This window comes from Canis lupus, chromosome 19 (assembly GCF_011100685.1).
Source record: "Canis lupus familiaris isolate Mischka breed German Shepherd chromosome 19, alternate assembly UU_Cfam_GSD_1.0, whole genome shotgun sequence".
Taxonomy (NCBI): Eukaryota; Metazoa; Chordata; class Mammalia; order Carnivora; family Canidae; genus Canis; species Canis lupus.
In genome coordinates this window covers 19,107,130-19,129,984 of record NC_049240.1, presented here as the reverse complement: position 1 = coordinate 19,129,984, position 22,855 = coordinate 19,107,130, and the positions used below count along the sequence as shown (strand labels likewise).

Here is a 22,855-nt window from a genome sequence, read left to right as displayed (position 1 = left end):
AGCAACATGAAATATTTAGCATGCAACTTTTGTGTACTACTATTTCCCTATTTTTAATAAGTAACTGAAGAAATTAAAAGGATGCCAATATCAAAAAGAGAATTTGAATATTTTAATTTCAAATCATTTAAATTTAGTAAACAGAATTCTATGAACTTATACTTTCGTGTGGTTAAGAACAAATATTATATATTTAAATATTTATGGATAAGATGATAAAGATTAAAATATATGAAAAGTCTGGGATTAGGCTTGGGATGGGAGAAGGAGAAGACGATAAAACAAGACTGGCCATATGTTGAAGTTAATGAGTTCATGGAGGTTATTATACTATTGTCTCTACTTCTGTATATACTTAGAATTTCCATAACAGGTTTATTTTTTTTCTTTTAAATCCATCATTCTAGAAAATGGGTTCTAAATTAGCATAAAATGCTCATTTCAAAGAATCCTGCAGTGGTGTAAATAAAATCGGTTAATCTTTCATAGCAACTTAGAAATTAAGATTTTTTAAGATCAATTTGATTTTTTAAATGAAAATAAAAAATGTAAGTCCCAATCTTTTATGTTTTATTCTCAAATAGGGATGAAAAACCATAAATATTACATAATATAACTGTTATAAAATCTCTTATCAAAAAAACCTTTACTATGTAATTATACTGAAAACTATTCCCTATTATAGGCACCAATTTTGTCCTTCATCTACTCTTTATTCCTCCCTTTTTTATGTGTATAACTACCTGCCAACTCTAGTCACCATCTCCTGCTCTAGCTTGTGTTTCTCCAATACAACTACTCCAGACCCTAACTTTACCCTAACCTCTCTTTAGGAGCCACACTTCGCTCTGAGACTGCTAGTTAGCTAGTACTAAGCAGGAAGAAGTGATATAGTACGCATATCCAAAAGCTCCGACACAATCTCATCCAAGGTACTTTGCACATGGTGAGTACTCAACAAATGCCTACTAAATGAAAGTTAAGCAAGATCCAGCAAGCCCAGAAAAGGTGAAAAAGAACAGACAGAAGGAACAGACCATGTTCAAATGTAGGATGTGTGAAACTATATAGCATTTTCAAGAAATTTAAAGAACTTCGGTTTGGCAGAAATATGTGCATGGGAGGAAAAGTAGCAGCTGGCAAGAGATAAGCTAGAGATATAATCAAGAGCTGAATCATAGGAAGTTGTTATGCTACAAAGAGAAATCTAGACTTATATGCAGCAGGTAATAAGGATTTTTAAAGGTTTTAAGAAAAGAAATGACACAGAGACGTTTATACTCTAGGAAGACCTCTCTGGTGGCAGTATACAACAGAGCCTAGAGGTGAGAGGCAATACTGGAGGCAGAAAAACTGGTAGAAGAGTAGTTCAAGCAAACATGATAAGGGCCTGGAAAGTTAAAAGAAGTGGAAATGAAGCGGCACCTGGGTAGCTCAGTCAGTTAAGTGTCTGCCTCAGGTCATGATCTCAGGGTCTTGGGATTGAGCTCCTTGTAGTTGGGCTCCCTGTTCAGTAGGGAGTCTGCTTCTCCCTCTCCCCCTCCCCTTGTTCATGCCCTCTCTCTCAAATAAATAAATAAATAAATAAATAAATAAATAAATAAAACCTTTACAAATTAATAAGATAAGAAATAAATGAAAAAACGTGGAAATGAAGCAGAATAGAGGTGTAAGAGCCAAGGAGATAGAACTGGCATAAACTAGTAACTAACTGGACTTAAATCAGAGAAAAGAAGGAATCTAGGATGACACCCCAGTTTTATGGATTATCTGAAAATACAGGAAAAGAGCAGATGCAGATTTTGAGGGAAAGGTTATGAAAAAAGATTGAAGAAGAAATATCAAACCCTAGTAGCAATCACAGACTTAATTCAAAATGGTGTCATAGAAATGAAAGTGTCTGAAAAATTCTTTATACTTTCTACTCACCTCAGAATCACAGCTGCTAAAGCTGACAACAGCAGAATTTTTATCCACATCAAGTAAGTCTATTGGAACATCACTCTACAGTCAATTTAAAAAAAAAAAACAAAAAGGTTCAGATGGAAAAGTAGAAATTTTCACAAAATATTTTCTAAGTATTCTCTTTAATTCTATTTCATAGTCATCTTTAAATTTGAACATGTGAATTTTTTAAATTTATATGTGAGGACAATGTATACTTCTAGAAAATAAATGCAATAAAGAATAAATGTTATATCCCAATGACTTATTTCTTTCTTATTTGGATTACCAGAGATCATAGACTATCATCTCTTACCACCCCCTTAAAAGTATAATCTTCCTAATGTGGCTATTCTTACTATATCAGTTCATTTTTATGAATTTTATTTTCACCTCTAACACAGAAAGGAGATAATATTTAATCTCCTCTGGAGAGTAGTTTCTTGGACACTGCTGTTGCACTCAGTTCAAAGTAAATGGATGTACCTAGAGCTGTTTAATGCAAGCCTTAAGCTAGCATTACTTAAGACAGGTTTCAGCCTTTAGATTTAATTAAAAATCTGATCTCTCCCCAAATCTTTTTAAATCTTGTCTTCTTCCTCATGTTTTTTTCTCATTTTCTGATGGGTTTTGATCTTTTGCTTGTTTTCCATTCATCCCACTATCATCCTTCTCCACTCCCTGAATATCATCCAATTTAAAGAAAAACTAATTAAATATATTGTTGAGTGGAGTTATATATTTTATCCCTCAATTCTACCTTTGGGATTATCCACTTTGTCTACTGACCTACCTGGAAACTAGTGGCTAATGAGCAAGCTGTACTGTAAGCTCCCATTTTAGGATCTGGAGCTTAAAAAAAAAGGTTATAATAAGGGTATTAAATACTGCAATTTTCTTTCACATCTCTTAAAATTCTCATAAAGGTCAACCAAAGAACGAAACCCTTAACGTTCTTTCTGATGTTTCCTGAAACTTAAGTACATCAGTCTTATTTAGTGCTCATAGGATAAATAAAAAGTAAAGATATAATTTAGGTAATCTATGACCAAACTGATTATCTACTTAAAGATTAAGATAAGCCTTTAAAATTATCTAAACTAAATGCAACATTTAAAAGATGAACACTTAAAAAATAAATAAAAGATGAACACTTACAATTACTGTCTAAAATTAAAAGTATTTAGTAGTAATTAGTGCATATGACTGGTCTGCAAATAGATCCAATCATAAAACAAATAAGCCATTTTGCTTACCTGTATTAAGACGTTATCTATTGCTGTCTGCACCTCTAAGATGAGACTATAGCTGGCATCATCTTTATTTAATGTAAACTTGTCATTTACACTAAATGAAGGTACTGCTGATTTTGCCTTGCTTGATTGAGAAGACTGTTGATATTTTTCTCTTTCCTGTAGTACCTTATACTGCAGATGTTCCAGCTCACTCCTAAAGGAAAATATATACAGCTCTATCACCTATAAGTATACATATTTGAAGTTCTTAGAATGATTTCAAGCATTTGAGACATTTACTTCTGCAAAATGGACTTTTATTAGTTGAACTAGAATTATGATACTAATAGGAACAAAATTTTGCTTCTGTGACTGACCAATTCCACATTATTTATCTTTAATTTAAAAGTTAAAGCTCAGTACTATACCAGCATTATTACTAAAGAGTTATAAGTATCAAAGCAGCTTGCAAATAATCAATTCTAACACACCAGTCTAGGTACAGTTACATATAACACTAATCAGAAGAGAAACTGATTGTACTGGGACAGAGAAATGTATTAGATTTAATTTGAAGAAACAAAATGTGCAAAACCAGAAACATTACCTTTCAATAAGAATTAGGCAAGACAGACAAAAGAAGGAAACAAAAGAAGGAGGAGGCTGCAGCATATTCACATTTGGGGGACCACAAAATGATCATGAGCCAGTGCTATACCTGAAGTTCTACAGACTGCACTACAAAGGCATTGCTTCATTGCTTAGAGCCACTCCAATTAAAGGGAAAAGCATATGCAAATGAAGCAAACAGTAACTGAGAAACAACAACATGAGGCTTAGCCAGCCCCAAATTAGGGGGAAAAGTCTGGGAGGAGCTTGGAAGAGATTTGTGCAATAAACAAAGGAAAAGATTTATTTGTCCAAGCAATATCTACTGAGTGCTCCATATGTACCTATATTGCAAGTGCTGAATAAACAAAACAGATATAAGCTTCTCATTCAATATTCCGCTGGAATCAGGAGGGATAGACTGGGCTATAAACAGATGGTTTATGGTCTCATACTGAGAATGTGAAATAGTAGACATTAACTCTACTTGGTTTTCTTGTACAAATATTGGAGCTTGCTTTCCAGGTGGCTTTGCTAAACTGGCTTGTGGTAAACTTGTGTGGCTTTAGTGAATCAGTACTTATGGCATTTTGCTGCCTTAAAAACTTCTGTAGCCCTTAACTACCACCAAAAAAAGATCGGCCCTCACTGCCCCAAGAGGTTGGTAAGAGTTGAAGTAGGGAGAGTAGTTATTAAAGTTTCGGCAATTCCCACTTCTTCATTATATGAAGTAATTTTACTTGAGTCTGGGGTCCCTTTTCATAGGACTTGTCAAATTAAATAGGCCACAGAAGCAATCCCTGTGTCTAAAGGAATCAACATTACTCATTTTCAGTAAGAAATCTGGTCTGTCCATAGGAGCAGTAAACATTACAATTAATGAGGAATACAGCCATCTGTGTTGGTTTCTTTCTAATGCCTGTGAAAAAAACAAAACATTACCACTATCTATAACTAAACGAGTGAAAAAATACAATTTTTGATATAAGAAAAAGTTAATATAGAATAAGGCATATAAAAGTATATTTCTAACTTTAAAATATTAATTAGCACTCACTGCTAATTTTCTCAAACTGATAAACTTTCATTTAAAAAGGTGATAAATGGATTAAGGTATAATTCCTTCCAATAAAATATTCTGCATCTATTAGTATATGTGCTGCCAAAGTGAGCACAATATTCTGCATCTATTAGTAATTAAAAAAACAAACAAACATGTACTTCATGAAGTGAAAAAAAAAGGCAACAAAAAAATCCAAAATTACCTTAAAGAAGAAATTTTATTCTGCATCTCCTGATTAATTTTTAGTTCCTCTCCTGGCCCACTTTCCTTATGTATAGGCTCTGTTGTCAGACCTGTAACCCAGCCTGTAGAGATGAAATTATAATCATGCACCATTAAGTGCTGCTAGGTGTTTAAAAAAACCCTAACGTATATATATCTTTGTCCACGAAGAGCAAACTCATTTAGTCCTAGGACTTATTCCCCAAAAAACAAAACAAAACAAAATGAAGAACAACAGAAATCAAGCTGGAAAATATTCAAATGATAAAAAAAAAAAAAATAACAAGTATTTTGAGATACTAGTTATTTTGCCTGAAGTAGTATAATACTATGATTAAGGAAATCTTATAATGTTAGTTTTCAAGTATGGAAAAAGTCAAAACATTCTAGCAAATACCTGATGAATTAAAACAGTCTTTTAAAATTCATTTTCATGGAAAGTTAAATTCTCCCATTGGCTATTTTGAAAATATAAAAATGACCAACTCAAAACCAAGGAAATTTTTATAAGAAATGTATACAATAAGAAAACATAAAATAATTTCAGTAAATACTTATTTTTAACCAAAGACTATCATTTAATTTTCAAAGATACTAGAGGATGCTAAGTACTCTCAATTAAGTATTATTCAAATATTAACTTTTTTATAAATATTTTATAAATCAATAAATCAATACACCCATTCCTTACCTCCTTATTTTTTAACCAATAAAGAAAGGTTTGAATGCTGTTGGTAAGACTGATTTACTAATGACACTTTTTTTAAAAAGTAGTCATCAAAAATAATGTATTAAATTTCTATTTTCTTATTGATTCTTTCTTTACCTATTACTGTTTACCTTACCTGAATATGTGGATACCACAATTTCATCATAGCCATCTTTCCCTATACAACCACCCTGGATAGATGTGACACTTTCAGACAACATCTAAAATAAATTTAAGATCAAGCAGTTCATTAGTACCTGTAAATAACTGTAAATAAAAAGTTGTCAGACATATAAAATAAGTCATAAAACTTATTTTCCCATCTCCAGACATTCAACATACATTTACTGAGTATTTATCATGTGGAAACACTGAGGTTGGAAGGCAAAAATCCTGCACAAATGGCAGAAAATCCCAGTGCTTTCAAGTTTGGAGAAAGAAGATTAGAAATGACTCATATATTTGTGTGTTGTACTTAGCCACAGCAGTCACCTAATAAGCAAAAATCATTTATTTATATGTCACCTAATGAGCAAAAATCCTTTATTTATATAAAGAAAGAAATTTTTGCTTTCTGTTTTTAAAGATGTATTTATTTATTTTAGAAAGAATGAGTCCACATGGGTATAGCATAGGGAGGGAGAGGGCAAAGGGAGAGGGAGAGAAAAACTTAAGCAGACTCCTGAGTGCAGAGCCTGATGTGGGGCTCAATCCCATGACCTGAGAGGAAACCAAATCAGATGCTCAACCAACTGTGCCACCTAGGCACCCCAAGAAAGAAGTTTTTTAAAAAAATTACATAAGAAAAACTCCCAATATGTTTAGCCTATTACCTGAATCCCATATACCACCTCTCATGTGTTTTTTCCAAATAGTTTTGTAAATGAATTAAGAAGATGATATGAAGCCTTTAGGGAATTTTTATTCCCATATTATCTATGTAATATACTTTCTCTATACATCAAAACATCTATATTTGCTGATGTGCAGTTAAAGCTGGAACTGAAAGGTAGCACTAGTAGAGAAATTAGGGAAAATTGTTACTGAGTTGTAGTTTTGTTGTTTCTGTTTTTTAAAAATGCCTCAATGAATCCCGCCTGAGGCAAAATGGGACACCCTGGACTGGCAAATACCACTTCATGAAAATGAAAGATGACATTTACACCAGAATGATTCCCCATGTAACTCTCTATTTTAGGATAAGCAAGGTTAACTACATTCAAAATTTGTGAACTAAAATTACTCTTAACTAGTAATTCTTCTCATATAGTAAACTCTTGGATGCCTAAAAGTGAAATTGCAACTTTTCTCTCTATGCTTAAGGATATTTTGACATTGTCCTAACAATATGAGTTTACTCCTAAAACATTATTATTTTCAAACAACAGTTTTGCTTATGTTACCAAACATATGTTACTCCTGTACTCTACTATGCATTATAAAACTAATGCAAATATTTAATACTTCAAAATACAATATTTAGAAACCAAATGAAGCAGTAATTTATTATGTAGCTGGAAGACAGTAGTCTATTATTCAAACACATGAGTGGTCTAGAGATTTTAATAATATCAAAGGTACACTATTCTAAGCCAAACACAAGATTTTAATATATTTAATAAAACCCAAACCATCCTAGTCATCTCTAATTATTTGATGAACAAGTGTATTTAGTCTTTTTTTAATGAACTGACCTGATCAAAACGTAGAACAGGCTCATTTGCATTGTCAAAACTGTATACTTCCACCATTCCATCATCTCTCCCAACAAGTAAATCTTTAACCCCATCACCCACAATGTCAAAGCTATCAACACACAAAATACCTTTAAAAAAGATGATAGAGGTGACAAGTTATTAATAAAACTAACATTATGTCAAGTATATACTAAGTAAAGAATGAAAAAAATGTATATACCAAATCAGAATGGGAAAAAAACAAAACAAAACAAAAAAACTGGGAGCACTATCAGGTGTCCTCTTTTCCATCCACATTCATCTATTTCTAAGACTTTAAATATAATCTAAATAGAAATGGATCATAAGTTTATATCTCCACAGCTCTGGCCTCTCCTCAGAGCTTCAGACTCATGTAGCCAAGTCTCCATTCAGCATTTTCTTTGAGACATACATTTGCATCTCAAAATTTCCATGCCCCAATGAAAACTCTTCATTCACCTTTTTCACACCCTTTCAGTGCTTCTTCCCCAATTTTCTTCATCTCAGTAAGGTATCACCTAGTTCCTCAGGCCAAAAATCTAGACCATTTCTTTGATTCTTCTATTTTCTCACTGTCCACACCAAATCCCTTAGCAAATCTTATCGGCTCTCTCTCTAAAACATATACTGAAATTGCCTCCTTTCCATTTCCAACTACCATCAGCCTAGCCCAGGTGGCTTATATCTCTAGCCTAGACTAAAATAAATTATAACAACTATAACGATGACTTCCTAACTGATCTCCATGCTTCCAATTTTGAAGCCTCCCCCCAGATCCATTCTCCCTGGTAGGTTTTTTTGTTTTGTTTTGGTAGATTAGGTCATGTCATACTCCCACTTATAATTCTCCAAGGACTTCCCACTGCACTTAGATTAAAATTCAAACCCTTCCCCAAGGCCCACAAGGATCTACATGATTTGGCTCTATGCTACTTCCCTGACTTCTTTGCTTGCCATGCTAATGCATTTAGCCACACTAGTCTTCCCTCTGTTCTTCACATGAATTAAGTTTACCTCTGCCTCAAGTCTTGATTTTTTTTTCCTCTTCCTGGAACATAATTTCGCCTCAAATTTTTATATTACTACTCTTTTTCTTATCAATCAGATCTCAGCTCAAATTTTACCTCTTAAAAGATGCCTTCCATTACCACACAGTCTAAATATAGTCTTCTTCCTTCACCCACCACTAATACATCACCCGCTGATATTTCTTTCAGGTGACTGGATGAAGCTATCTTATTTATTTATTTCTTTATTCTCTGTCTCTCCTAATAAGTGCTTGTTGAAGGAATAAATGAATAGAATTACTTTTTTAAAAAGACTTTATTTATTCATGAGAGAGAAAGAGAGAGAGAGAGAGGCAGAGGGAGAAGCAGGCTCCATACAGGGAGCCCGATGTGGAACTAGATCCTGGGACTCCAGGATCAAGTCCTGGGCCAAAGGCAGGCGCTCAACCACTGAGCCACCCAGGCTTTCCTGAACAGAATTACCATACCTATAAATAGCCATCTTACTAACTTCTAAGTCAGATATAAATTCCCTCAGAAAGTTATAAATTCCTTAGGAAACAAATATTCCCGTTGAACAGAAAAGACCTGTCGGACTTTCTCCTTGCTTCATATCGAATACTCTCAAATTCCAATGAATATCCTACACCAAACAGTGAATAATGGATTCGACCACAGAATGATGTTATAGATGGACAATAGCCCATAAAAGCCTATCTATCCTAAATTACTATTAGCATTTCTTAATTAAAGATTATGCCAAAATATGACAGACCTGATAAATAAATAATAAGGTGGCTTTGTGAATTACTAAGTCTACTACGTACTATGAAAAATTAAACAGAATGAACTATATAATTTAGGTATTTAATAATCAATGAAATTTCAGAATCTATATCACGAACCTACCTCCCCGCTTTTTCTCATTTTGAATTTCCCACTTGTGTATTGGTTTGGAGGTAGTGATCTGAATAAGCCCAAGTTTTCCATCTGATGTTCCAAACAAAAGTTCTTCTCCAGAGTCTCCTGATTATAATTAAAGTCAACATATTATATTTATTCCATGACTCATAATCTCTTTATAGCTGAAATTTTTTTTAATATCACATAAAAATCTCATTTAAAAAATATAAAAAGTCAGACACTTAATTTGGAAGTTGGTTACATAGTCACAGAATTTTATAAATATAAGGGATAAGACCCTTCCTCATCATCTAATTTTAAGATGAGGAAACTGAAAATTAAAGTTCAATAATTCATTACTGTTAGTTACTGGCAAGTTACCCGAAAACTGTCTTAATTCTAGTTCATGCTCTTTCTACAATTCCTATTTTCATTCACTTTATTTATAGTTAAATGATTAAACCTGAAATATCTAGACCTAACACAATACACTCCCTTGATTATCATTACCGCCATTTCCGTTATGTAGTGCTAAGACAGTAGGTGGGCCAGGCACTTCAGTTTCATACATCACATCAGACCCCTGAAGGAGAACAAGTATTTTAAAACTGAAACAGAATACAAATTTAAAACATTGACACTAATAGATAAACATCAATATTCATATAAAGAACTGTAGAATAAAAACTGCCAGAAAAAGTTAGATTGTGATTAACTTGAATTTGTTAGCTATTTTGTGTATGTTAACTCGTTTTAAAATACATATAAAATGTAAAGATCAAGAAGAAATACATATAATATTCTACACTTCAAATAATTTTCATTTTAAATACTTTGCCTGAAAACTTAACACTGGTAAATTTTACTATCAAAGCTTTCCTGGAACAAGTTGTTTCTTTTGTCCAGTTTAACTTAGAACACATTCAAACATTTAAACAGATCCAAAGTTACTTCCTAAAGGAGAAGGTTGGTCCTGCATTTGGATATTTCCAAGACCAACTCCAATGAGAGCCAGTTATTTAGACAGGAAAACAAATTACGCCCATTTATTTGTCTTTTTAAAAATTTTGCCACTTGTAATATTTTCATTTAGTATACATAATTTGTGAAGCTGCTAAAGAATGAGGTAGAAGTACTCATACTCAAGTGGAAAAAATATCCACGATAGATCATTCAACAAAGAAACCCATGAAATTATAGTAAATATGGAATGATATTTTTCTTAAAAAATTAAATTTATATAGAACATGTTAAAGTCATACTTTATTTTTTTATTTAAAATTACACCTGAAAATTCATACATATCAACTATATAAACACAAAAAATACACATAAAAACTTTTTAAAAAGGCTACCTCTGGGGTAATGATTGCTTACAAATGGGGAGTCGATGGAGAGTAGGAATATGTGACTAGCAAGGCAAAGTTTTAAGTTCCCACAAATCCTTAGTGATTTTTTTTTAAATTTTACAGTAAGCACATCCATCTCTTCTTGTTAAACAAAGCAGAATCCTAGAATCAGCCAGACTAATTCCTAATTGAATATTACCCAGTTCCTGTTAAAAGCCTTATTCAGACAACTCATATTTGGGAGTACAGACAATGGAAGAAACTAATTATTCAGGCCCCTAGAATGAACCTTGAATGTCAACTTTGTTTTCCCATAGAAAAAAAAAAAAAAAACCTCACAGAATTACTGGATTTTCCCTTCCATTTAAAGAACTGATGTCAAGAAATGGCCATCTAGTTATGAAATTCCAGAGTGAGAAAGTTAGTGATGGCAAAGAATAAAGTGGTAGATGTTTTGTTCAACTGTACCAATATTAGTCCAACTTTCTGACCCAAATAATCTATCCGTTCTAGATTATTTGCATGTGTAGTTTATTTGCATAAACTTTATTTTATGGATCCTGGCATGTGTATGTATGTGTATTTTACTGAAAGTCACTTTTGAGAAGACATAGTTGTAACTATTATTACTAATAACAATGTCTTATGCAGTTGTTTTAAACAATCATGTTTTTAATAGAAATGTAAGGATGATAAAATTTTTCCCTCTATCATTCATTTACTTCTCTAATATTTACTGAGTGCTTATTCTGTTCCAGAACTGTCATTAATGTGGAATAAGTGCAAATGATACAACTCTGATCACAACTATCCCTTCTTTGTTAAAACCTAACATCCTCTCCCCAAACCAATTTTCTCCATTAGTTTGATTTTGGGGAGAGGAAAGAGTAATGGAAGAAGAAAGAAAGAAAAAAAAAAAAAAAAAAAAGGTGAGAAGTGTCCTTTGTAGCAAAGACTCCATTCTGACTGAACTAACTCAGAAATTATGCATGGGGACAGAAAAGCATCCTTTTTCCCAAATATGCCTCTCTAAAAATTTGCCAAAATTCTCAATACATTTGTCTCAAGCTAAAAAAAAAAAAAAATTAGCTTACCAATTAAAAAGTATTTTTTACAAATATAATTTTAAGTAGGACATTTAAAGCGGTAGTAAGTAATCTATCTCAAGTACACATTGTTCAGCTATATTCATTTACATAAATTATGAAAAACTATAAAAATGCAAATAACAGAAACCTGTAAAACTCTGAGCACTCTGTCCTGGCAGGCCAATATCGGTGTAATACGAGGTAATCTTTCCACTGGAAGGCAGATGACATCATTGATTTTGTCCCCAGAAAGGTAATAATGTTGGTCTTTGCAATCACAATAATGGTTATAGATGTAACTTGCACTGAGAAAGAGGTCTGAGCCAGATATATACCTGAGAACATTAAAAGTAATTTAAAACATCCATATTTCCAAAAAGAAATATAGGAAATTCCTGAATTCTTTTGAGATGAAAACAAAAGTTTACTTAATTCCTATCATTTTATCACAGACTTAAAGAATAGTTTTTTCCCCTCATTTCCCCCACTTAATTTGTAGCCTTTTGATATAACACGGATTTTAAAAAGCTGAAAATTAGGATCTTAAGTCCTTAGGCATCTCAAAAATTATGCTCTGTAAAACTGAAAACAAAGACCATGATAATTGTCTGTATCTGAAGACAATTAATATGTCAAAAAACCGGGGGTGGGGGTGACTGGGTGATGGGTACTGAGAGGGGCACTTGATGGGAAGAGCACTGGGTGTTATTCTAGATGTTGGAAAATTGAAAACCAATAAAAAATAAATTTATATAAAAAAATAAATAAAACCACTTGATTTATTCTTGAAAAACAAAATGTCAAAAAGCAACTTTTTCTGAATGTGCACTATGTGCCAAGCACTGTCCTAATGGATTTACATGTATTACATGTATTAGCTTAATCTTCATAATTCTGTCAACTAGGGACCATTATTATCCCTTTTTACAGAGAACACTAAAATGTCAAGTAACCTGCCTAATGGCACACAACTAGTAGTAGAGTAGATTGCAGCTCAGGTAGCTTTTAGCTCTAGAGTTAGCTTTCTTACTACTACATGAAATTGTCCGGAAAGGCTATTAGAAGCAAATCTACTTTAAATGATAAACAGTGGGAGAAAAATTCATTAGAATTTTATCCTGAAAAAGGGAATGAAGACAAATGCACTTCAAATTACACTGAACAAAACTTAGGCAATAATCATAACTATGTTCTAATTCTTATATTGAATCCAGTTTCCACTGAGGGAGTTGAAATTTGACAAAAATTATATACTAGTGTATTACCTTTCATTTCTAAGTTGCTAAAACCACATAAGCATAAAGAAAGTAATTTGAAGGTTTCATCTATTTCTCCACCATTCTAAAGTCTACTTAAAAATTTTTGGTACTAAAATTATTTCCAATGCTATTATGAGCTTTACTGACTTTCTCTTCTTCAATTATTGCTTAAGTAGCCTCACTTTGAGGCTCTGGATATTATTTCAGTAGTCCTCTTAATATCATTTTTATTAATCTAATGAAATTCTATCTTTTTCAAGATTTGAAGTTTCATCTTGAAAGCCATCTGCATTACATTTGCAATTATATTGCAGTTACACATTTTCCAAAGTAATAATTGGAATCACTGTTGTTGACAAGAGTGGAGAGGATGGAAGCATTAAGCAGGGAAAGATGTGTTAGTGGTAACTAACTTTGTACATGCTTAGTTTCTTATTGAATATTTTCAAGTTATAACCTTGATTTCCTGTGCACCCTTAAAAATCTGGAAATTCAGACAATAAATTTTTGAAAATTGAGTAAAGATCCCCTCCCTCCTACCTCTGCCACTCCAGTAAAAACATTTAAGAAACTAGCAAAAGAGACTATTGGCTGGGAAACTCCTGATCCTTCTCAAACATCTGTCCACATACTTTTCCGAATGTGGAGTTATGCAAATTACTAATTTATTACTTTGATTTTTAGTATTTCACAATTATAATTGTCCATTTCAAAAATAATACATTCTTACTAAACCACTGAACTCACTCCCAATTGCCATTGTATAATTTTTATCTAATATCACCAAAACAGTCTTACAGCCTGGATACTGGATTTGTAATGTGCATTATATAGAATTATACAGGACAGCTGTGTATCACACAAAACTCTATAAATTAGTAGTTTTCAAACCAAGGTCTGGTTGCTTAGACAACTTGACTGCATCACAGTCAAGTGAACATTTCTCTTTTAACCACTCCTAATAATTCTGATTCTGCAGGTATAAGTAAGACAAGAAATCTCTTATGTTTCCAAGGTATTCTCCTAAGTGGTAGGTTTGAGGACAGTGGATTAGAAAAACCTTAAAATCCTTTCCAGTCTCCGCATGACTTAAAAAAATTAAAATTTTACTTGCAAAATCTCATATATCAGGAAGCCATTAAGGGAGTCATTTTTTTTTTATTTAGGGTCTTACCTGACTTACCTGAAATTATATCCTATTTGTAGTTACCAACTTTGACAGCCAGTTTTTAAACAAATGATACTACCTCACAACCAAAATGACCAGAGACAGCAAAGAAACAGAAACCTAAATATCTCTAGATTTCTTTTACTTTTATCTTTTACACTTTGTTCATGAATCAACTGAACCAATCAGTCAATAAATGAATGTGTAAATACCATAAGGGTCTTAAGAAAAAAACATTTCAACAACCAACTGATTTTGTACTGATTCTATGTTAATAAACTTCTGACTAATAAGGTACCTTTAGTCAATTTTATTTCCCAGGAAACCTATTAGGATATGATACTCCATCTGATGCTTGTCAGCTATCCAAAATATTGTAAATGGATATGTAAAAATAAAAAAGGATAAACATACATAGCTTTTATGCTTTCAGTGAGGTTGGTTTCAAAAGAGAGGAACTGTTTTCCTCTCTTTGTAAAGCCTCTAATCTCAGATCCTGCAGCAATAAAAATTTTCTCCTGGGGTGTGTTAAGAACCCCTCCTAGCTCCAATCTTGCAATCTTCTGCCCTGGTAAGGTCTTGAACACTGCCTGCAAAAATCATTGGAGAAAAAATTAAGTTACTGTAACCATTTTCCTTTACTGTAAAAGATGCTGTGATTTCAAACAGAAAAAATATTATAGTTCTATAGAAACATCTTTAGATACAAATATATTTACTTCAGTAAGTCTTCAAGGTTTCTGGCTAAATATCTTCCAAATTTAGAGCATTTATTGCCACACATACATCAGCCACATCATTAAAATCTAAACTCCTGCATCTATAAGTACAGTTCATTAAGCAGTGGTATCAGTATGGTTAAACCTTATTAAAAACACGTATCCTAAATTATTTAAGAGAAGATTTTCTTGCTGGCCTGAAGAAGTAGGTCACCATGTTAGGGGAGAGCTTGTGAGAAAACCACAGGGCAAGGAATTGTGGGAACCTCAAGATGCTGAGAACAGGCTCTGGCTTACAGACAGCAATAAAGTGGGGACCTGTGTCCTACAAAAGCAAGAATCTGAATCCTGTTATTTTAGCTTGGATTAGGACTCCAACTCCAGAAAGGAATAGAGCCTGGCACTGTAGCCATGTGAGACACTGAGCTCCGAATCCTGATCCGTAGAAACTGAGATAATAAATGTGTGTTGTTTTAAACACCAAAATTTGAAGTAATCAGTTACACAGCACAGAAACTTACATCACCCCTAGGCTGTCAAAGGTGTTTTACAGCTATCTAGCACATGACTCCTGTGTTGCCTATAGCAATACTTCATGTAACTACTTCCCTTACAATGCATTTTTCGGACAATTTTAAACTAAAAGTATTCAATAAGTAGTGTGTTTCTCTTTAGAAAATCATTTTTTTCTCCTAAAAAAAAGTTATACATACCACTGCTTCTCCTTTTTTCATGCCAAAGCACATAACTACCCCATCATGATCTCCAATAACGACCTACAAGAGATTGAAGAGAATCTAAAATTATTATTATGTCCTATTAACTTATATGGGGGAAACACAATTCTCAATATATAAATTATGACTTTAAATGTAGAGATCAGAAAATCTAGGAAAGTAACTCCCATAAAAATTACTACTATAAGAAATTATAAGAAAAGGGCAAATTGGTGGTATGGAGAGTCATTATGGAAGTAGCTGACCATATTTTTTTTTTTTGCTGACCATATATTTTGTTCCTACAATGTAAACAGAACAAGAGAACAGAGAAAGAAATGGCAGGGAGGTAATTTTCTTTTTTTCTCAACTGGAGCATAAGAACATGTTAAAATTATCTTTCAAAACAGATTATCAATTAAAGTTGTGACTTACCGTTTTGATATTTTTAAAACCTTTGTTAATAGAAAAATTTTAACATATACAAAAGTAGACAGAATATTATAATGAATTTCCATGTATCCATCACTCAGCTTCAATAATTATCAACATGTAAACAATGGATTATTTTGAAATAAATATAGAGGGAGATTTCACCACTTCTTTCTCAGGAACTGATAATCAAGCAAAGATAAGGATATAGATTAAAAAACAATTACCTTTGATTTAAAATATATACACATATGTATACTTGCATGCACATACATATAGTGTATGTGTGTAAACACATGCATAAATAAGTAATCACTTGTCCTAGGAATTAAATTATAAATGTTCTTTTCAAGCACACAGAAAACATTAGAAAGGTAACCATGTATTAGGACATACAATAAGCCTCAAATATGAAAAAGTTGATGTTGCATAGAGCAGATTCTTAGGCCCTTGATTCTTAACTTTGGGGTTGGGGGATCACAAACCCTTTTGTGCATTTGATGAAAGCTATGGACTTTTTCCCCAGAACAATGAACATTTACAAATAATTATGCACACGCTTTCAGTTATAGAATTTTGGTATTGTGGCAGCCTGGGTGGCTCAGCGGTTTAAGCACCTGCCTTCAGCCCAGGGCGTGATCCTGGTGTCCCGGGATCAAGTCCCACATCGGGCTCCCTGCATGGAGCCTGCTTCTCCCTCTGCCTGTGTCTCTGACTCTTTCTCTCTCTCTGTCTATCATAAATAAATAAATAAAATATTTTTAAAAAAGAATTTTGGTATTGGCAGATTTCTATTCAGATGAAAAAATACATAAGAATAGCTAAGGTTTTGAATTTTTTTTAACACTGCACTACTCTAATAATTTGTAAAACAATTATGTATTACAGGGTTTCCCAAAGTGTGATTCCTTAACTCCTGGGGTCAACAAGAACTTTATAGGGTATCTGGCAAGTGAAAACTATTTCTCTAAGTAAGTCTTTGTTTTCCTTTTTCTATAGGTTGATATTTACAAGATGGTACAAAAGCAATGGTGGATAAAGTTGGTAGTGTCTGGCAAGAACCAAAACAATGGCAACAAACCATACCAGTGGTCACTGTAATCTTTATCACCACTTGAGAGTAAGGAAAAAAAAAATCCAACTTCATGTAAGAATGTTCTTGATGAAGCAATAAAATGTTCTTGATGAAGCAATAAAAAGTATTATTCTTGTTAAATTTTGGCCCCTGAGTCGTGTCTTTTTAGTATTTAGTGTGAGAAAATAGAAAATATGTATAAAATTGGGGTGTCTGGGTGGTGCAGTTGGTTCAATGTCCACCAGACTCTTGATTTAGGCTCAGATCATGATCTCAGGGTCCTGAGATCTAGCCCCACATTGGGAGTGTGGAGTCTCCTTAAGACTCTTTCTGCAGCTCCCCCTTTAAAATGATTGGAAAAGAGAAAAAGAAGAAAAAGAAAAAGAAAAAGAAAAAGAAAAAGAAAAAGAAAAAGAAAAAGAAAGAAGATGTATAAAACACTTGCTGCATACCAAAAAGCACTTATAGAACTGTTTCATTTCAAGCTGAACTACTCATTTTTCAAGAAACATTTTTTTTTTTAAGATTTATTTAATTTTAGGGACAGAGAGAGAATGAGCAGGAGGGGACCAGCAGAAGGAGAGAGAAACTCAAGCTGACTCCACCCTGAGCACTGAGTTGGATATGGGCTGGATCTCAAAACCCTGATATCAGACCTGAGTTGAAACCAAGTCAGACACTTAACCGACTGCACCACGTAGGCACCCCAAGAAACACTATTTTAGAAATGAAAGAACAACTGGCAACTATCAACAGTTAATAACAAATTGCTATTAACATTTGGGTATTTGTAGACATTAAAATAAAAAAACTCAAAAAACTGAAAGAACTGAGCTTTTCATTTTATTTATTTATTTATTTTTTTAAATTTATGATAGTCACACAGAGAGAGAGAGAGAGGCAGAGACATAGGCAGAGGGAGAAGCAGGCTCCATGCACCGGGAGCCTGCGTGGGACTCGATCCCGGGTCTCCAGGATCGCGCCCGGGGCCAAAGGCAGGCACCAAACCACTGCGCCACCCAGGGATCCCCTGAGCTTTTCATTTTAAAGGAAAATAATTGACAGTATTTGCTCCCAATGATAAAATTTGAGCTTTCAGGTGAAAATAAGTACTTTGGAAGACTTGTATCTACTCCTACTGTGACCTTGACAGCTACTCCACATTTAATAACTTTTCTGATGAAATCAGTAGTGATATCAACAAATGTGATCTGTTTGATATTCTATAATAATACCTGGAACAATCAACATTTGAACACTCAACATTTAGGAGATCTGCATAACTGAATGAACCAATAATCTCAAATGACCATTTCAAGATACTATAAAACTATGCATGAGTAAAAGATCCATTCAAAGTACAAATGGATTTGGGGCACCTGGGTTACTCAGTGGTTGAGCATCTGCCTTTGGCTCAGGTTATGATCCAGGGGTCTTTGCATCTGGTCCCAAATGGGGCTCCCAGTGAGGAGTGGGGAGACTACTTCTCCCTCTACCTATGTCTCTGCCTCTCTCTGTGTGTCTCTCATGAATAAATAAAATCTATAAACAAACAAAAAACCCCAAAAAACAAAAACAAAGACAAAACAAAGTACACATGGTTTTTAATGTACCATGAAAAGCTAATCAATGGGGTTTCATATCCCACATTGCAGCTAATGTTTAAGAAACTACTAGTTATCAAGCATCTGTGTCATATATATGAAGAGCCGTAATTATCTCGGAAAGCTATTTAAAGAACTCCTATTTTCAACTGCATGTCTGTGTGAGCTGGATTTTCTTTGTATACTTCTATCACAATAGACTGTAGGAAACAGACATGAGAAGCCAGGTGTCTTTGCCTATGCCAGATTAGAGATTTGCAAAAGTGTAACACAATTCTCTTTTCATTTTTGGAAACAGTTATTTTTCATTAAAATGTTATTTATGTAAATGTAATGGGTCTGTTGTTTTAAAGGATAAAATAATAAATATTTTAGACATTTCTCAGTTTGAATCTTAATATAATAATATTGATAGATATAAACCAAATAAACAAAAGTTGTTTGGGATCCTCAATAATTTAAGAGTGTAAAAGGGTCCCAAGACCAAAAAAATTGAGAAATTCTGATCTAGTAGACCAAATACAATAAATGACAGAGATCTGATGATTTATCTTAACAAAATGTTATTATATCAGGATATTGTATTTATTTTGCAGCTATTAAAATATCTTACTAGTCTACTAAGAAATTTTAATTGGCTTATAGAAATCATAGGATCAATATTTCTATAAAAATATTATTAGTTAAATAGAAAGTTCAAAATCAAAGCACTTAATTACTTTTATTTAAAGATTTTATTTTTATTTATGAGGTAGAGTGGTGGTGGTGGTGGGGGGTATTGTAGAGAGAGAGGGACAAGCAGACTATGAAATGAACGCAGACCCCATCAGCAGGCCCAATCTCAGGACCCTGAGATCAAACCTGTGCCAAAACCAAGAGCTGGACACTTAACTGACTGAGCCACCCAGGCACCCCAATAACTTATTAATACAATAAAGCTTAAAAAGTATTTTCTCTATATCCTATTGTGCTTTATGTTCCTTTTTTCATATACACAATCTGGTACACACAAATACTGAGTAAGTTATTAACAGGAAAATTGAACATATTTTTCAACATGTTTGCTTATCTATTGCAGGTTGTACATAAAAATTATAACATCCAAGTAAATTTCTGTCTGTAAATGTCCTTTGGTATTCCAACCTCTGTTCAAATTAAAAGAAATTTTTTTATATTTTAACATTAGTATTTTTAAGAGAAACTTATCAATAAGGAAATATAAACCTCTACTCTATCAGAGCTACAGAGATGGGGAGAAATCAGTACCTCTACAGTACCTTTTGTGTAGCTTTATGCCTTGAGGCAGGAAGTAGCTTCATAGTCTTCTGAGAGGTCACTCCCACCTAAGGAAATACACCAGTCACCTAGTGAATGTTTTCTGTTATTCTAACTTGAAATTATTACATCAGAGATTAAAAGGACCAGCAGATGCTGATCATAGTGAGTCTTATTTTTTACTGCAATTAGTGATATAATTATGGTCAGTGATGAAGTTATTTTCTAATGCAATATGCCACAAAAAGTCAAAATACAGGACACTCAAAATAGTAAAATTCAAGCTAAAAGTTGTCAAGCCAAAAATAATGTGACACTAGTGGCAAAATACTTAGCAAACAAGTATTTCTAGAAGACTTCATAAAAAAAACTTCATATAGGGATCCCTGGGTGGCTCAGCGGTTTGGCGCCTGCCTTTGGCCCGGGATGCGATCCTGGAGTGGAGCCTGCTCCTGGCGTGGAGTCTGCTTCTCCCTCTGCCTGTGTCTCTGCCTCTCTCTCTCTCTCTCTCTCTACGTCTATCATGAATAAATAAAATCTTAAAAAAAAAAAAAAAACACTTCATATAGTTGTTGTAAAGTGATTTAAAAAATCTTTGGAAGTAGATGACAATTATTAATAATCCAACACAGAAGATTTTTGCTAAAATATCAAACATGCTGATGGCAATACCATCCAATTTGATGATCAAATTATTTCACAAAAGTTACGGAAGATGAAAACAGCATGGCATGTTCAGCAACGAATTATCACTGGCGCACCATTAGGATAAGAGGTGGGAAGGATGGGGCCAACGTGAGAGAACTTGGAAAAAAACAATAAATCATGAAAGGATTTAGGGAGTATATAACTACAATTTTATTCATTATTCTAAGGGGTAGTATTAAAGTTTAAAGTATTTCTTTTGACTTGCATTTGTGAAACATCACTCTAATAAGTGATGTTAAGGATGGCTTGGAGAGAGGTGAAGCTGAAGGCTAGGAGCCCAACCAAGAGGCTATTTCAGGGCAGCCGGGGTAGCAAAGCGGTTTAGCGCGCCTTCAGCCCAGGGTGTGATCCTGGTGACCTGGGATCCAGTCCCCTGTCGGGTTCAATGCACGGAGCCTGTTTCTCCCTCTGCCTGTGTCTGTGCCTCTCTCTCTCTCTCTCTCTCTCTGTGTCTCTGATGAATAAATAAAATCTTTATTTTTTTATTTTTTTAAATTAATTTTTATTTATTTATGATAGTCACACACACAGAGAGAGAGAGGCAGAGACATAGGCAGAGGGAGAAGCAGGCTCCATGCACCGGGAGCCCGACGTGGGATTCGATCCCAGGTCTCCAGGATCGCGCCCCGGGCCAAAGGCAGGCGCTAAACCGCTGCGCCACCCAGGGATCCCCTAAAATCTTTATTTAAAAAAAAAAAAGAAGCTATTTCAATTCTTGGAGAAAGAGAAGATGAGAACCTGAACTGGAGATGGAGATGGAAAAAATGGGACAGAGTCAAGAGATATTTAGGAGACAAAAGCAGTAGCAAAAAGTGGTGACCAGTTCAACATGGAAGGGATTCAGGTGGAAAGTAACGAAGCATAACTTCCAGGCAAACTGACGGGCAAACTTTTGTACAATTAGCCAAAAGAGGATTACTGGAAAAAAGAGATGGAAAAGAGGTACAGAATATGCAGAGCTGAAATAAGGAGAGGCAGGATGGTGTAACCGAGAGCACCAGCTCCGGCGTCAGAGACTTTGCTTCAGATAGGAACTCCATCCTTTTATTTTGCTGTTAAGCCAGTTGCTTTATCCGAGTCCCTGGATCCCCATGTCGTAACATCACCTCCTAAGAGAAATGTTTATGAAGATTAAAGCATGTTAAGCTCTTAGAACAAAACTGCGGGCACAATCAACGGTTGCCGCGTTTACGACCTGGCTGGTTGAGGTCGAGCTCTGGCGCTCCGGAGAAGGGGCTGGGTAGAGACGGAGCTCCGGGACGTTGGGGCCCACAGGGAGCCGCAGACGCGAGGCGACGGGCCCCCCCGGAGGGGCATCGGGATCACGTCATGCATTCTAGGCATCTTCAGAAGCGGGCAGGCGCCGGCGACGCTGGGGCGTGGGCCGCTCCTTTCCACGTCCCTGCGGACCCTCAGGAACCAGCAGGAGCTGCCGGGGACCGGGACTCGCGAGCGCAGCCCCCCGCCCCGCAGCACCTAGGCCGCCACGCCCGCTCTGGGCGGCCCCGACCGTACTCGGCGCAAGGGCAGAATCACCCCCCGCGGCTCCCGCCTTATCCCCTCAGGTTTACCTGTAAATAATCCGCTCGATTTAAATTTAGATCCATGACGGTGGCACCGACGCGCTGCGCAGCGCCGAGCCGGCACAGGAGCCGTGACAGAGGCTGCCAGCCCCAGGCCTCTGAGGAGGGGGTAGCGGACGCTCGCGTCCCCCCGAAAGAACAACCTCAGCAGCCTCACTGAGGGATGCGAGGGCGTGGCGTCAGGGCCGCGGCGTCGGCGTGACGTCAATACGTTCCCGAGAGGCGGGCCCCGCCCCTCTCCCGAAGGACCGCCCACCGACTTAACCTGCGTCCAATCAGAGGCAGAGAGGAACGGCGGAACGATCCAGGAGACCGGAGAAAGGTGGTTTCCCGGGAGACTGGAGACGCACTATTGGCTCCACCCCCACCGCCCTCTAGGGCGGCACCTCTAAGTTCTCCGTGTAGACTCCTTTTTTTTTTTTTTTTTTTTTTTTTAAAATTTTTTTTTTATTGGTGTTCAATTTACTAA

The 22,855-nt window shown here is 35.0% G+C and overlaps 1 protein-coding gene and 1 long non-coding RNA gene across 5 annotated transcripts in view; one reads left to right on the top strand and one right to left on the bottom strand.

Moving 5' to 3' along the window:
• The window catches only part of LOC111091122, a 32,135-nt gene extending 14,778 nt beyond the window's left edge, over positions 1 to 17,357 (top strand). For both annotated transcript variants that reach the window (XR_005373968.1, XR_005373967.1), the window contains 2 exons: positions 834 to 946; positions 17,141 to 17,357. This is a non-coding gene — a long non-coding RNA (uncharacterized LOC111091122). The remainder of the gene's footprint in view (positions 1 to 833; positions 947 to 17,140) is intronic.
• The window catches only part of BBS7 (Bardet-Biedl syndrome 7), a 38,644-nt gene extending 16,065 nt beyond the window's left edge, over positions 1 to 22,579 (bottom strand). Inside the window, exons 1-12 of one of the 3 annotated variants that reach the window (XM_038564757.1) lie at positions 22,375 to 22,579; positions 20,098 to 20,163; positions 15,707 to 15,769; positions 14,689 to 14,864; positions 11,996 to 12,182; positions 9,921 to 9,993; positions 9,417 to 9,533; positions 7,477 to 7,607; positions 5,919 to 6,003; positions 5,054 to 5,156; positions 3,201 to 3,393; positions 1,930 to 2,004 (exon numbers count right to left, since the gene is read on the bottom strand). In XM_038564757.1, the coding sequence (XP_038420685.1) occupies positions 1,930 to 2,004; positions 3,201 to 3,393; positions 5,054 to 5,156; positions 5,919 to 6,003; positions 7,477 to 7,607; positions 9,417 to 9,533; positions 9,921 to 9,993; positions 11,996 to 12,182; positions 14,689 to 14,864; positions 15,707 to 15,769; positions 20,098 to 20,163; positions 22,375 to 22,410 (1,305 nt within the window). In that variant the 5' untranslated portion in view covers positions 22,411 to 22,579. The remainder of the gene's footprint in view (positions 1 to 1,929; positions 2,005 to 3,200; positions 3,394 to 5,053; positions 5,157 to 5,918; positions 6,004 to 7,476; positions 7,608 to 9,416; positions 9,534 to 9,920; positions 9,994 to 11,995; positions 12,183 to 14,688; positions 14,865 to 15,706; positions 15,770 to 20,097; positions 20,164 to 22,374) is intronic. The other 2 variants (XM_038564756.1, XM_038564758.1) reach the window with 2 other exon arrangements.
• Between the last annotated feature and the right edge of the window lie 276 nt (positions 22,580 to 22,855).